The 16,924-nt window shown below is 46.5% G+C and overlaps 1 protein-coding gene across 3 annotated transcripts in view; it reads left to right on the top strand.

Moving 5' to 3' along the window:
* Positions 1-16,924, top strand: part of LOC147105635 (mucin-2-like) — a 210,490-nt gene that overhangs the window by 38,698 nt on the left and 154,868 nt on the right. For all 3 annotated transcript variants that reach the window (XM_086010175.1, XM_086010178.1, XM_086010177.1), the window contains 2 exons: positions 7,455-7,545; positions 12,222-12,314. In XM_086010175.1, coding sequence (XP_085866301.1) covers positions 7,455-7,545; positions 12,222-12,314 — 184 coding nt within the window. The remainder of the gene's footprint in view (positions 1-7,454; positions 7,546-12,221; positions 12,315-16,924) is intronic.

Genomic DNA, 16,924 nt, shown 5'->3' on the forward strand with positions numbered 1-16,924 from the left:
ATGGTTTATCTATAACAAGAATATATGCTTCACACAATTCACTGCAGTTGATGCTGAGAGACTTGAAAACTATGGAGAGCTCATGGTGGAATGCCAGTGGGCAGCTCACAACTTTTCAGTGACATAATGGGGGCTTCTGCAACCCTGATATAGTAATTAATAGTTAAATCTATGTTTAAATTTCTGTATATGAAAGGCAATGATTATTCGATGAAATTGTCTAGAAGGGAGCTCCAGTGACGGAAAAAGTCAAGCATGAATCTTTCCCTCTGCAGTTGCAGCTTGTCTTCTTGGGATTAACATTGAGGTCTATTTGGACCAGTAACAATAGCTATTTTAGAAACTGTTTGCTTTGCACGTCACTACACGTTTTGACTATAAAACCTGCTTTCTATAATCTTTTGATAAAGAATGTTCTCTATTAGCTGTCTTCTCAAAGAATGCGAGATTATAACGCAATAAAATATTTTAAATGAAGATGATGCAAATCTGGAATCAGAAAGACATTGGGCTGTAATTTGCGGCCCCTACGGGCGCGTACGAGGTGTGTACACGCCCGTAAGGGCCGAACAAGTTCTGGGTTGTCGTATGCGAAGTGCATCCACGAAAACTTGGAACTTACGATCTGTCAACTCTTGACAGATCCAACGCATTCCCGGGAAAAGGGCATTTGTGCGCGGGGAGTTGGACTATTTCCCCAACTTCTGCCCAGTGAATGCCCATGAAATTCTTACGCCTGGTGAAAGCATAAGGACTGTAAGAGTTTTAAACTACATAAAAGTATATTTTTATCAAACATTTATACATTAAAACACCTGTGCAAAAAGGTAAGTTAATTTTTAGCCCCTTTAAAACATTTAAATTTATTTTTCAAAAAATTAAAATTTTGGTTTAAATATTTAATTAAATGGCATTTTTAATTTTAAATATGTAATTTTTAAATTTTTTTATTTGATGTTCAGATGTATTTTTTGGGCTATTCCCGTTTATACATATGGGGATTCCGTACATATAGAATTCCCATAAGCATGAATGGGGATTCCCTTCTTTTATTGGTTTGGCCGGCCCACGTGATTCCAGGGGTGCTTGTGAACTGCGTGCGCCCATGGGATACGTGAGCCTCTACCCGCAGGTTCCCAGAGAGGCCCAGGACAGTGAGTCTCCGTAACTCTTGGACCACCAGGTACGCGGGCATTTTATTTGCGGATTGGAGGCATTTCCCCTCGGGAAGCCTCTGACCGCAAATTCAGGGCCATTCTTTTATGAATAGTGTTTCATAAATGAAGTTCCAACTGTTACAGTTTTACACTTAGGCCTAGAATTTCGTCTCGGGCGGTGTCGCAAAATGGGCGGCATCAGATTAATTGCAACGGAACTGAATATCAGGCCCTGCTTATAATGGGCGGCCGATCCGATATCATCCATTATACACCACCACCTGAGACAAAGTTCTGGGCCTCACAATTTGATGCTGCATTAATGTTCAAAACAATGGGAATAGGTTTTTATATGGTGGTGATTTTAGCATGGGGGCGGGGAGAAGGGGAGCAGGAATCTGAGGCAGGACCCACAATCGTGCCAGCATGTCTGCCCCGGCAGCAGCCACGGTGCAGCAATCTGCTGTCAGGCCTTCGCAGGCTCAAATACCCAGAAATCACCGGCCACAAGTTTCTCAAGAGCCCCAACATGAGCAATAGCAACAGAAAATGCTGGAAATACTCAGCAGGCCAGGCAGCATCCGTGGAGAGAGAAACAGGTCTGGGACCCTTCATCAGAATTGGAAAAAGCTGGAAATGTAACAGATATTAAGCAGGTGCAGAGACGGGAGGGGGGCAGGTTTAGGAGGGGAGAAAGGAATTGAAAGAACATGCTGTGAAAATGTTGCAAAAGAGAATGGCAAAATCATACTGCATGAAAAATGGGGGCAGGGATTATTATCTGAAATTGTTGAACTCTACATTGAGTCCGGCAGGCTGCAAAGTGCCCAATCGAAAGATGAGGTGCTGTTCCTCGAGCTTATGTTGAGCTTTATTAGAACAATGTAATAGGCCGAGGACAGAGAGATCAGAGTGGGAGTGAAGTGGAGAATTAAAGTGACCGGCGACCGGAAGCTCAGGGTCACCCTTACGGACTGAACGGAGGTGTTCCGCAAAGCGGTCACCCAATCTGCATTTGGTCTCCCCAATGTAGAGGAGACCGCATCGTGAGCAGCGAATACAGTATATTAAATTGCAAGAAGTACAAGTAAATCGCTGTTTCACTTGGAAGGGGTGTTTGGGGCCCTGGACAGTGGGAAGGGAGGAGGTAAAAGGGCAGGTGTTGCATCTCCTGCGTTTCAAATCAAAATCAAATCAACTTTTATTGTCATTGTTAGTGCACAAGTGCAGTACAACGAAATGTAGGCTTGCGGCTCCCGAGAGTGTACATTTGGATTAAGACATTTAAACATTCAACATATATTTGGCTTGTAGTATATTAACATAAATATAACCATATAAAGTGCATTGGCAGATGTGCAGGCTTTAGAGTTTATTTGTGGAGTTCAGTAGGATGACAGCCCTGGGAAAGAAGCTGTTCCTAAATCTGGTCGTACGGGCGCGAATGCATCTGTAGCGTCTCCCAGATGGCAGGAGGGCGAACAGACTGTGGCTGGGGTGGGTAGGGTCCTTGATGATGGAACGTTTCTGGTATATGTGCTCTATGGTCGGTAGCCAGGTGCCGGTAATGCGTTGGGCAGTTTTGACTACCCGCTGCAGGGCTTTCCGGTCATAGTAGCTACAGCTGCCATACCACGGGAAGGTGCCAGGTGAAGGAGAAGGACTGTTGGAGGTGATTGAGGAGTGGGCCAGGGTGTCGCTGAGGGAGCGGTCCCTTCGGAATGCTGAAAGGGGAGGTGAGGGGAAGATGTGTTTGGTGGTGGGATCACGTTGGAGGTGGCGGAAATGGCGGAGGATGATCCGTTGAATGTGGAGGCTGGTGGGGTGAAAGGTGAGGACAAGGGGAACCCTATCATGGTTCTGGGAGGGAGGGAAAGGGGTGAGAGCAGAAGTGCGGGAAATAGAACGGACATGGTCAAGGGCCGTGTCAACCACAGTAGAGGGGAATCCTCGGTTGAGGAAAAAGGAAGACATGTAGGAAGCACTGGTATGGAAGGTGGCATCGTCAGAACAGATGCGGCGGAGACGGAGAAACTGGGAGAATGGAATAGAGTCCTTACAGGAAGCGGGGTGGGAGGAAGTGTAGTCCAGGTAGCTGTGGGAGTCGGTGGGCTTGTAGTGGATGTTTGTCGAAAGCAGATCGCCAGAAATGGAGACGGAGAAGTCAAGGAAGGGAAGGGAAGATCGGAGATGGACCATGTGAAGGTGAGGGAAGGGTGGAAATTGGAAGTAAAGTGAATGAACTTATCTAGTTCAGGGCGAGAGCAGGAAAGCCACACCAATACAGTCATCGATATACCGGAAAAAGAGGTGAGAGAGGGGACCGGAGTAGGACTGGAACAAAGAATGTTCCACATATCCCATGAACAGGTAGGCATAGCTAGGGCCCATGTGGGTTCCCATAGCAACACCTTTAATTGGAGGAAATGAGTGGAGCCAAAGGAGAAGTTGTTCAATGTGAGAACAAGTTCAGCCAGGCGGAGGAGGGTGGTGGTGGATGGGGACTGGTTGGGCCTCTGTTCAAGGAAGAAACAGAGCGCCCGAAGGCCGTCCTGGTGGGGGATGGAGGTGTAGAGAGATTGGACGTCCAGAGTGAAAAGGAGACGGTTGGGGCCAGGAAACTGGAAACTGTTAAAGTGACGGAGGGCGTCAGAAGAGTCGCAAATGTAGGTGGGAAGAGACTGGACAAGGGAAGAAAAAATAGAGTTGAGATAGGAAGAGATAAGTTCCGTGGGGCAAGAACAGGCTGAAACGATGGGTCTACCAGGGCAGTCCTGTTTGTGGATCTTGGGAAGGAGGTAGAAGCGGGCTGTGTGGGGTTGGGGGACTATGAGGTTGGCGGCCATGGAGGGAAGATCTCCAGAGGAGATGAGGTCAGTGACACACTTGGAAACAATGACTTGATGTTTGCTAGTGGGGTCATGGTCCAGGCGGAGGTAGGAGGAGGTGTTGGAGAGTTGGCGTTCAGCTTCGGCACGGTAGAGGTCGGTTCGCCAAACAACAAACCTGCTCTCGCCCTGAACTAGATAAGTTCATTCACTTTCCTTCCAATTTTCACCCTTCCCTCACCTTCACATGGTCCATCTCCGACTCTTCCCTTCCCTTCCTTGACTTCTCCGTCTCCATTTCTGGCGATCGGCTTTCGACAAACATCCACTACAAGCCCACCGACTCCCACAGCTATCTGGACTACACTTCCTCCCACCCCGCTTCCTGTAAGGACTCTATTCCATTCTCCCAGTTTCTCCGTCTCCGCCGCGTCTGTTCTGACGATGCCACCTTCCATACCAGTGCTTCCAACATGTCTTCCTTTTTCCTCAACCGAGGATTCCCCTCTACTGTGGTTGACATGGCCCTTGACCGTGTCCGTTCTATTTCCCGCACTTCTGCTCTCACCCCTTCCCCTCCCTCCCAGATCCATGATAGGGTTCCCCTTGTCCTCACCTTTCACCCCACCAGCCTCCACGTTCAACGGATCATCCTCCGCCATTTCCGCCACCTCCAACGTGATCCCACCACCAAACACATCTTCCCCTCCCCTCCCCTTTCAGCATTCCGAAGGGACCGCTCCCTCCGCGACACCCTGGTCCACTCCTCAATCACCCCCAACAGCCCTTCTCCTTCACCTGGCACCTTCCCGTGCAAACGCAGGAGATGCAACACCTGCCCTTTTACCTCCTCCCTTCCCACTGTCCAGGGCCCCAAACACCCCTTCCAGGTCAAACAGCGATTTACTTGTACTTCTTGCAATTTAATATACTGTATTTGCTGCTCACGATGCAGTCTCCTCTACATTGGGGAGACCAAACGCAGATTGGGTGACCGCTTTGCGGAACACCTCTGTTCAGTCCGTGAGGGTGACCCTGAGGTTCCGGTCGCCTGTCACTTTAATTCTCCACTTCACTCCCACTCTGATCTCTCTGTCCTCGGCCTATTACATTGTTCTAATGAAGCTCAATGTAAGCTCGAGGAACAGCACCTCATCTTTCGATTGGGCACTTTGCAGCCTGCCGGACTCAACGTAGAGTTCAACAATTTCAGATAATAATTCCTGCCCCCATTTTTCATGCAGTATAATTTTGCCATTCCCATTTGCAACATTTTCACAGCATGTTCTTTCAATTCCTTCTTCCCCTCCTAACCCCCCCCCCCCCCCCTGTCTCTGCAACTGCCTAATATCTGTTACATTTCCAGCTTTTTCCAGTTCTGATGAAGGGCCCCAGACCTGAAACGTTGACTCTGTTTCTCTCTCCACGGATGCTGCCTGGCCTGCTGAGTATTTCCAGCATTTTCTGTTGTTATTTCAGATTTCCAGCATCCGCAGTATTTTGCTATTGTATGAGCAATCGCAGCCTTCCATCAGCTCTGCTGAGACTACCTGAGGAGAATCTCGCAGCAGAATTAGGAAATCTTCTTACAGGAAAGGAGCCATGGGTTGACACTCCAGACTCGACTGTTCCAAAGCTCTCCTGGCCGTAAACTCCAGCTCATCTAAAATTCGACTGCCCGTGTCCAAACCTGCGCCAAGTCCCGCTCACCCATCACTCCTGTCCTCGCTGACCTACATTGGCTCCTGGTTCCCCAACACCTCCAATTGATAATTCCCATTCCCGTGTTTAAGTCCCTTCATGGCGTTGCCCCTCCCTATCTCTGTAACCTCCTCTAGCACTACAACTGCCCTCCCTCGCCCTTCCAGAATTCTCTGTTCCTCCAAACCTGGTCTTTTTTGCATCTCCGACCTGTGCCTTCAGCCACCTAGGCCCCACAATGTAATTTCCTGCCTAAGCTCCTATGCTCCTCCATCTCTCTCTCCTTTAATACCATTCTTGTATAGGAATAGAGACTTGTACATCCAAATTTGCAGATGACACTAAAAGTTAGGAGGCACAGTAAGTTGTGTAGATGGGAACAGGAAGTTTCATACGGACTAAGTGAGTGGGCAAAATTATGGCAGTTGGATTTCAATGTGAGGAAGTGATCCATTAGGATCCGAGAAAGACAAATCAGAATATTTTCTTAATTGTGAGAGATTAGGAGCTATAGAGAAGCAAAGGGACGTAGGTAACTATGTACACAAACCATTAATAGCAAGTGCACAGGTACCAAAAGTAAACAAAAAGGCTAATGGAATATTACCATTTATCCCAAGGGATTTGGAATATAACAGCGAGGAAGTGATGCTTCAGTTGTACAAAGGCTTGGTCAGACTCCATCTGGAATACTGTCTTCAGATTTGGGCTCCAAACAACAACAACTTGCATTTATTGGCCTTGGAGGGAAACCAGTGCAGATTCACCAGAATGATACCAGGGCCTAAAGGTTTAAATTATTAGGACAGGTTGCATGGACTTGGTTTATATTCCCTTGAGTTTAGATGATTGAGGAATGATCTAATCGAGGTCTTTAAAATGATACCGATAAACTATTTCCTCTGGTACAAGAATCCAGAACAAGGGGCATAATGTTAAAATCAGAGCTTGGCTATTTAGGACTGGAATCAGGAAGCACTTTTTCACACAATGGGTAGTGGAAATCTGGAACCCTCTTCTCCAAATGCTGTAGATTCTGGGTCAATTTAAATTTTCAAGACTGAGATCGAGAGATTTTTGTTAGGTAAGGGTATCAAGGGTTATGGAGCAAAGGCAGATAAATGGAGTTGAGGTTCAGATCATCCATGACGTAATTGAATGGCAGAAGAAGCTTGAAGGCTAAATGGCCCACTCCTGGTCCCATGTTCCTAATTCTTTGGTCACTCCTTGCAAAATCTCCTTTTCTTCAGCATCCATTTATTTTGGATTATAGCTCTGTGAAGTGTCTTGGGCTGTTTTTCTATGTTAAAGGTGTTATATAAATGCAAGTTGTTGTTATCAAATTGCTGTCTGTCCAGTATTTTCGATTCTATAACTCGCCTGTGAAGCCCAGTGCCTACTCATTCAAACCCATTGTCTATTTACCTTGGTCGTCTTCTTCTGCCGTCTACATGCATGTTAACTGTACTTCACCAGGCCTCGGACATTTCCATGTTTACTGATGACTATTCTGTGATGTCTCTGAGAAATACTTCTGAAATAATTTGATACAATTTTATGGGTTTGTCCTAAACAATTCATACTTCCTATTCAGACAATGTTTTGTGTGGAGAACTGTGTAAATGGCCAAGAAAGAACAAATTTAATTTTAGATTAATTATTGGTGATGTGGTTTGCGGGTGCTACTGTTACCATAAGATTTAAAATGACCAAACCATGAAAATGATTATGTACATACTTTAAATATTGCATCCATTTTGTTTTTAAGCTAAAACTTCACCCTAAATACAGTGGCAATGTTTGGGGACTTTGTGGAAACTTTGAAAAGAAAGGGCTTGTAAATGGGAAATTCATAAAAGGTAAGAATAAACACTCAATTTTTAAGTGAACATAGAAACATAGAAGATAGGAGCAGGTGTAGGCCATTCGGCCCCTCGAGCCTGCTCCGCCTTTCAATGCGATCATGACTGATCATCCAAATTCAGTACCCTGTCCCTGCTTTCTCCCATATCCCTTGATCCCCTTAGCTTTAAGAAATATATCTAACTCCTTCCTGAATATATTTAATGAATTGGCCTCAACTGTCTTCTGTGGTAGAGAATTCCACAGGTTCACCACTCTCTGGGTGAAGAAATTCCTCCTCATCTCAGTCCTAAATGGCTTACCCCTTAGACTGAGACCCCTGGTTCTGGACTCCCCCGCCATCAGCAACAGCCTTCCTGCATCTAGTCTGTCTAGTCCTGTTAGAATTTTGTAAGTTTCAATGAGATCCCGTCTCATTCATCTAAACTCTAGCGAATATAAGCCTAATCGACCCAATCTCTCTTCATACGTCATTCCTGCCATCCCAGGTATCAGTCTGATGAATCTTTGCTGCACTCCCTCCATGGCAAGAACATCTGTAGGAATTATAGGGGGGTTATAAATAACTGGGGTTATTGTCTCTGGCCAGTCAGAAGTATCTGAGCTGCTCCAGAGCCCCATGCGGTTTCGAATCGCTCCCCTTTCCTGGTTCTGACCGCCGGACTTATTCAGTAGCGATGTAGACAAAATGAGACTCATGGTTGAGTGCAAAACAGACCAGTATTTATTGAAATAAAAAAGAAATAAATTGAAAATAATCAATACAACACACCTATGCTTAATACAGCACTTTTACTTAACACAGTACACTTTTGTCTACTACAGCACTCTTTTGCTTAGTACAACACTCTTTTACTTAAAAACAGCAGTTTTACCCAGTGCAACACTCTTTTACTTAATACAGCACTTTTACTTAAAACAGTACACTTTTGCTTACTACAGCACTTTTACCTAATAGGGGAGGAGAAAACAGACACAATGAGGGAAAATTGACTAAAATTACAATTTAACAAAAATTCCCCTTAATTCCCACCCCTAATACCTATCTAGGTTGCCTTGTGATGGGCCAGAACATCTATGCTCACCAGAGAACGCCTGCTCCGTGCCCTTGCGGTCTTAGATTCTTCACCGCCCCGAAGTAGAGATACCCCAGTATTTAAAAGTAACTGCTGGTATTCCACTCCTTTGGGCGGGCTGTCGAGTTGCTCTTCCTTGCAGGCAGAGCACGGAGGCAAGGCGGCAGAGAGAGAGAGAATGGCTTCCCGAGAGGCTATCTATATACCCCAATTGGGAACCGAAATCTTCGCGCCCAAATCCGGATGTATCTGGGCTATACAAAAGGGAATCGACCTGTCCCCATTCATTGTGATGGGTTTTAATGCGTTGCCCCATTCATTGACTGGTTTGAATAAAGCTGTCTCAGTTTGAAAAAAACATGTCTGTTTCCTTAAGTGCTGAGTAAACAGCCCTTGGATGTTAGTGTAAACAAATCCAATTGTCCTGCGGTCACGCCCAGCTGCAATTGAGTGACAGTCTCAAGTACTTAAACACTTGAGTGAACATTGTAAGAGTTTGTGTAAACAAAGTTCTTTGTTCATTGCAGCTTCCCAAACTGCATTTGATTGACAGTTTAAAAACCTCATTACTTCAGAGGCTGTTTTTTTTTCAAATCTCTTGTCAGCCATCTTTGATTTTCCTTCCACATGCACACAGGCTGTGTTGTGTCTTTTGCCACGAGGCCGGACAGCCATCTTTGATGCCCTGGATTTTTAAAGATATATTCTACCCAGGTTTTCTTTAATCAAAAATATAATCTTCGAGGCTGTAGAGATTTTCGAAATTCTTGCAAAACCCTACAGTCCCCCATCGGATACTAAAACTTGCTTGTAGTATCCTGTCCAAAGGTGAGCAATAATTTCTGACCACCCACAAACAACCTTCCCTTATAATTATCTATATCTATCTTTGATCTCCTGACACCTCCATCTCCCCTACCCAGAGAGAATCGCAGTACACGGTAGGCATCTATCGACAGAAAAACAAGATTAGTTAAATAATCAATACACGGAGGGGGTCCAAAGCCCCTGCACCACTGAGTATTCACAATAATTCAAGCATGGAGGGGGTCCAATGCCCCTGCATCACTTGTGACATAGTTTTAACACGATACAACATCTTCAATGGGATTACCACCAAGCCAAAACATATCTGTTAAAAATACAAATGGAAGAGCCGAGCTTCCCCTTTTTTTTCTTCCTTTTTTTAATATAATGCAATAGCCTGACACTTTAATAAATGGCACTATTCTACAGCCATAGATGTATTTCAAATTTTCACAATCTGTAAACACAACAATTCACAGGCATATGCAATTTGTTCACTTAACTCCAAACAAGTATTACAATCTCAAAGTTAGGAACTAAATTCACACATTATTTCCTTTGGAGTTGGGACCAGTACCTAATACAAGATATGAAATAATTAACAAGCTTTTTGTAAATTCTTAATCTTAATCGAATTTCCAATAACAGTTTAAATGTTGTGGGCATCTGCCTCCTGCAGACCCCTTCCTTCGTGGGCTAGGGGTGCTCCTTTCCTCGAGCATCCAAAGACACGATGGTCCTCTGTACCTTCCGGAACTCTGAAAAAGACTAAAAAAACATCTAGCCAGGTCCCCTGGCTCGGGGGAATGTGATCGGGTCCTGTGACCTCGACTCACATAATACAACTCTGGAACGGTACCATACTTAAAACTTATTCTCTAATAATTAACACTACCGAATTGCAATATAAAATTTTAACTTAACACGTTCTACCTTAATCCTTTATACACATTACTTGTACAAAGCTATATACAAGCACCGCTCGTCTCCGGGTGGCCAGCCTAATCCCTGTTTGGCCTGCCACAGGCTGCTCCCTGTGGCGTGGCTGGACTGATTCCAACTTCAAGTCCCTCGCAGCTTATGGCTGCTGGTTGGGGACTTCTGCCTTTTGGCTTCTCCCTGACTCGGGAGTCCACCCTATTCCACTGGAAAGTGGGTGACCATACCTTCTTGGGCTGGGGTACCCGAAGAGATCTCCTAGGGAGTGTCGCTGGTGGGGCTACCCCGGCGAGCAGACCCTTAGCTCGGGTCACACTCCTTGCTGGCTGGGGACCTCCTCCTTCGGGTCCCTCCCTTCCCAAACCTGGGCTGGGGACAGGCAATCCCTTGACACTGGCTGCAGGTGGCTGAGAGCCTACCCCTTCAGGTCTAAAACCTGGTTCAGGCTCCTCCCCGGAGTCCCACAAGAGAGGGGGAATCGCTCGGGCCAAGTGCTGGGGAACTTCTCCTCTCACGTACGCGACTGCGCCTGCGTGTACAGTCTGTGTGTGTGTACGCGCTACAGGCTGAGGATTTCTAATCTCGGGTACAATCCCAGCTGCCTGTTTCCCTGCCCCCGGCTCAAACAACCTGCATTGTTTAATATAACTGGTTGCCTGCCAGTAATCCTGTTCAAAATCCTTTTCCCTCACCAGGGCGGCCTTAAATGTGGAATCTTGGACCCGGACCTGCTTTTAGTCCGGGGCCAAAGCTATCCCCTATGTGCCTCCCTTGTCCCGGATTGCTACTACCGGGCCTGCTCTACAGGGGTCCCAGAACTCTCCTTCCCTGTTCCCCTGCTTGAACAACTTACACTGGTCATGAATGGCTCCTCCCCTAGCACAAGCCACAGCGCCTGCCTGTGCAGCCTGTGAGCTTGTACCCGCTGTGGGCTGAGGATTTCTGACCTCAGGTTCACTCCCAGCTGCCTGTTTCCCTGTGGGTCCCATTAAGCTAAATGGAACCTCGTTAGACCGGGGTGAATTGGTCAGGACTTCTGAGTGGACCACCGTGCTGGAGGCTCCAGTGTCCACCGAATACCTCCCCTGCCCCATCTTCACCCCTATCTTAACATAGGGCCTGCTCCCCTCAGCATTTTCGCGGGGACACAGGTCAACTGGTTGCGCTGGCTCTAGTCATTGCTGGGAGAGAGGTGGGGCAGATGGGGTCAAAGCACCGGTGGTGGCTGCTACTCTCCCCTGGCCAATCAGAAGAGACCGTAGGGATTGTAAAAATGACTCAATCGCTGCGGGAGGGATGTCTGGCCCTGCCTTTTGAGCTGGGGCTGTGGGATACTTTCCCTTGTTCTCCTTCCAGGGATTCTTACAGTCTTTTCTCCAGTGACCGTCTTTCCCGCACCCATAACAATTTAACCTAGTCTGGGAGGGACGGTTCCCCTCCTGGTGCCACTCTTTCTTACCCTGGCTCCCAGGTTTAACCTCATGGACTTTTCCCTTGGGTTGGGGCGCCTCGATACACCTCATGTTTCTGAAGGCTACTGTGAGCCGGCGGATCACCGCTTCTTCGGTAGTCTGGGGGTTTCGGGGGTCAAACCAAGCCACGACCTGGGCTTGGATCTGGTGTAGGCTGTTTGTCATGAGACAATGGAGCCAGTGCTGCCCGCCCTGGCATTCCTGGGCACGCGGTCTGGTAGACTGGCTACAGCCTGTCTGCGAACGTCTGCGGGGACTCCTCTGGGAGCTGCATCGTTCTTTCTACCCGGGCGAACGGGCTACCATCATTGAGTATTTAAAAGTAACTGCTGGTATTCCACTCCTTTGGGCGGGCTGTTGAGTTGTTCTTCCTTGCAGGCAGAGCACGGAAGCGAGGCGGCAGAGAGAGAGAGAGAATGGCTTCCCGAGAGGCTACCTATACACCAGCTTTGATGCCCTGGATTTTTAAAGGTATATTCTACCCAGGTTTTTTTTAATCAAAAATATAATCTTCGGGGCTGTAGAGATTTTCAAAATTCTTGCGAAACCCTACACATCCTTCCTCAGATAAGGTGACCAAAACTGCACACAATACTCAAGGTGTGGTCTCACCAAGGCCCTGTACAACTGCAGCAAGACATCCTTGCTCCTGTACTTGAATCCTCTTGCTATGAAGGCAAGCATACCATTTGCTTTCTTAACCACCTGCTGCACCTGCATGCTTACCTTCAGCGACTGGTGCACAAGGACACCCAGGTCTCGTTGCACTTCCCCTTTTCCCAATTTATTGCAATTCAGATAATGGCCCAGAAATTTGGGTCCCAACACGTGAGTGCGCACTGGGTACTCACGCTTAGGCCCAACGAAAGTGCCGGTTTCGTGCATGCACTGCGCATGCGCGGGAAACCGGCAGTTCCATTCCCCTGAAAGAAGGGGTTGACAGGTGGAACGCATGCGCCGGAGAGGCAGCGCGTGCGCATCGAACTTACATTTTTTTTGCAGTTTCTCCGGGAGGGTAAGCCTCCAGCAGTTACACTTTTAAAAAGCAGGCGCAAGGCCTGCTTTTAACATGGTAAGTGGTGAATTAATTAAAATTAAAACAGTTTTTCCACAGGTTTATTATTTTTAAATACTTTAAAGAAAGGTAAATTTATTTTTAGCCCTGTTAGAAAATGTAATTAATTTTTTCAAAAATTTAAATTATTGTTTAAAATAGTTATTTCATGTAATTTATAGTTATTTTAAAAATGTGATGTTTTTAAAAAATTTATTTGAAGTTTTAGTGATGTTTTGGGGCTTATAGTATTTATAGGTTTGACAGCTCTTCCTGTCAAACTTATGAATGAAGCACTTCCTGCTACCATTGGCTCTCCATGGCCCACGTGATCCCAGGGGATGCATTGAACTAACTGCGCCCCTGGGATACGCAAGCACTGTGCGCCGGCAGTTGGAGGAGGCCCAGGATCGGAATCCCACGCGGGTCCACAGCTCAACGGCCGGCGCGCTAGGTAAGTGCAGGTTGGGGGCTTGCACCCGCGGGAAGCCCCCGACCCGAATTTCTGGGCCAATAATCTGCCTTCCTATTTTTGCCACCAAATGGATAACCTCGCATTTATCCACATTATACTGCATCTGCCATGCATCTGCCCAATCGCCCAACCTGTCCAAATCGTACTGGAGTTTCTCTGCATCCTCCTCACAGCACACATGCCCACCCAGCTTTGTGTCATCTGCAAACTTGGAGATATTACATCTAGTTCCCTCATCTAGATCATTAATATATCTTGTGAATAACTGGGGTCCTAGCACCGATCCCTGCGTACCCCACTATTCATGCCTTCCACTCGGAAAAAGACCCATTTATTCCAACTCTTTGCTTCCTGTCTGCCAACCAGTTTTCTATCCAAGTCAGTACCTTACCCCCAATTCCATGTGCTTTAACTTTGTACACTAGTCTCTTATGCGGGACCTTATCGAAAGCCTTCTGAAAGTCCAAATACACCACATCCACTGGTTCTCCCTTATCTATTCTACCAGTTACATCCTCAAAAAATTCCAGTAGATTAGTCAAGCATGATTTACCTTTTGCAAAAGACAAGGCTGAAGCATTTGCAACTATCTTCCGGCAGAAGTGCTGAGTGGATGATCCATCTCGGCCTCCTCCTGAGGTCCCCAGCATCACAGATGCCAGTCTTCAGCCCATTCAATTCACTCCACGTGATGTCAAGAAACGGCTGAAGACACTGGATACTGCAAAGGCTATGGGCCTTGACAACATTCCGCCAATAGTACTGAAGACTTGTGCTCCAGAATTAGCTGCGCCCCTAGCCAAGCTGTTCCAGTACAGCTACAACACTGGCATCTACCCGGCAATGTGGAAAATTGCCCAAGTATGTCCTGTCTACAAAAAGCAGGACAAATCCGACCTGGCCAATTACCGTCCCATCAGTCTACTCTCAATCATCAGCAAAGTGATGGAAGGTGTCGTCGACAGTGCTATCAAGCGGCACTTACTCAGCAATAATCTGCTAACTGACGCCCAGTTTGGGTTCCGCCAGGGCCACTCAGCTCCTGACCTCATTACAGCCTTGGTTGAAACATGGACAAAAGAGCTGAACTCAAGAGGTGAGGTGAGAGTGACTGCCCTTGACATCAAGGCAGCATTTGATCGAGTGTGGCATCAAGGAGCCCTAGCAAAACTGAAGTCAATGGGAATCAAGGGGAAAACTCTCCATTGGTTGGAATCATACCGAGCACAAAGGAAGTTGGCTGTGGTTGTTGGAGGTCATTCATCTCAATCACATGACATCACTGCAGGAGTTGCTCAGGGCAGTGTCCTAGGCCCAACCATCTTCAGCTGTTTCATCAATGACCTTCCCTCCATCATAAGGTCAGAAGTGGGGATGTTCGCTGATGATTGCACACTGTTCAGCACCATTCGAGACTCGTCAGATACTGACGCAGTCCGTGTCCATATGCAGCAAGACCTTTACAACATTCAGACTTGGGTTGACAAGTGACAAGTAACATTTGCACCACACAAGTGCCAGGCAATGACCATCTCCAACAAGCGAGACTCTAACCACCTCCCCTTGACAATCAATGGCATTATCATCGCTGAATCCCCCACTATCAACATCCTGGGGGTTACCATTGATCAGAAACTGAACTGGACCAGCCATATAAATACTGTGGCTACAAGAGCAGGCCAGAGGCTGGGAATTCTGCTGCGAGTGTCTCACCACCTGACTCCCCAAAGCCTTTCCACCATCTACAAGGCACAAGTCAGGAGTGTGATGGAATACTCTCCACTTGCCTGGATGAGTGCAGCTCCAACAACACTCAAGAAGCTCGACACCATTCAGGATAAAGCAGCCCGCTTGATTGGCACTCCATCCACCACCTTCAACATTCACTCCCTCCACCACCGGCGCACTGTGGCTGCAGTGTGTACCATCTACAAGATGCACTGGAGCAACTCGCCAAAGCTCCTTCAACAGCACCTTCCAAACCCGCGACCTCTCCCACTTAGAAGGACAAGGGCAGCAGACGCATGGGAACATCACCACCTACAAGTTCCCCTCCAAGCCACACACCATCCTGACTTGGACCTGTATCGCCGTTCCTTCACTGTTGCTGGGCCAAAATCCTGGAACTCCTTTCCTAAAAGCATTGTGGGTGTACCTACACCATATGGACAGCAGCAGTTCAAGAAGGCAGCTCACCACCATCTTCTCAAGGGCAATTAGACATGGGCACTAAATGCAGGCCTAGCCAGCCAGCGACGCCCACATTCCATCAATAAATAAAAAAAATCCATGTTGACTTTTCTGATCCTGTCACTGTTTTCCAAGTGCTCTGCTAGTACATCTTTTATCATGGACTCTAGCATTTTCCCCACTACCGATGTCAGGCTTACCGGTCTGTAATTCCCTGTTTTTTCTCTACCACCTTTTTTAAATATTGGGGTTACATTAGCTACCATCCAATCCATGGGAGCTGTTCCAGAATCCATAGAATTTTGGAAGATGACCAGCAATGCATCTACTATTTCTAGGGCCACTTCCTTAAGTACCCTGGGATGTACATTATCAGGCCCTGGGGATTTATCGGCCTTCAATCCCGTCAATTTCCCTAACACCATTTCCCTACAAATACTGATTTCATTCAGTTCCTCCCTCTCATTAGACCCTATGTTCCCCAACATCGCTGGGAGGTTATTTGTGTCCTCCTTTGTGAAGACAGAACCAAAGTATGTACTTAATTGGTCTGCCATGTCTTTGTTCCCCATTATAAATTCCCCTGATTCTGACTGCAAGGGACCTACACTTGACTTTACCAATCTTTTTCTCTTCACATATCTATAGAAGCTTTTACAGTCAATTTTTATGTTCCCTGAAAGCTTACTGTCATACTCTATTTCCCCCCTCTTAAGTAATCCCTTTGTCCTCCTTTGCTGAATCCTAAACTGCTCCCAATCCTCAGGTTTGCTGCTTTTTCTGGCCAATTTATATGTCCTCTCCTTGGATCTTATGCTATCCCTAATTTCCCCTGTTAGCCAATGTTGAGTCACCTTTTTTGTTTTATTTTTATGCCAAACAGGGATGAACAAATTCTGTAGTTCATCCATGCGATCTTTAAATGTTTGCCATTGCCTATTCACCATCAACCCTTTAAGTAACATTCCCCAATCCATCCTAGCCAACTCATGCCTCATGCCATCATAGTTTCCTTTATTTAAATTCAGTACCCAAGTCTGAATCAACTACTTCACTCTCCATCTTAATGAAGAATTCGATCATATTATGATCGCTTCTCTCCAAGGAGCCTCGCACAACAAGATTGCTAATGAATCCTTTCTCATTACATAATACCCAGACTAAGATGGCCTGATCTCTAGTTGGTTCCTCGACATATTGGTCCAGGAAACCATCCCGTATACACTCCAGGAATTCCTCTTCCACAGTATTGTTACTAATTTGGTTAGGCCAATCTATATGTAGATTAAAGTCACCCATGATAACTGCTGTGCCCTTATTGCACGCATCTCTAATTTCCCGTTTAATGCCATCCCCAACCTC

The sequence above is a fragment of the Somniosus microcephalus genome, chromosome 17, assembly GCF_052327205.1.
Source record: "Somniosus microcephalus isolate GS21.2 chromosome 17, FLI_Smic_1.0, whole genome shotgun sequence".
NCBI lineage: Eukaryota > Metazoa > Chordata > Chondrichthyes > Squaliformes > Somniosidae > Somniosus > Somniosus microcephalus.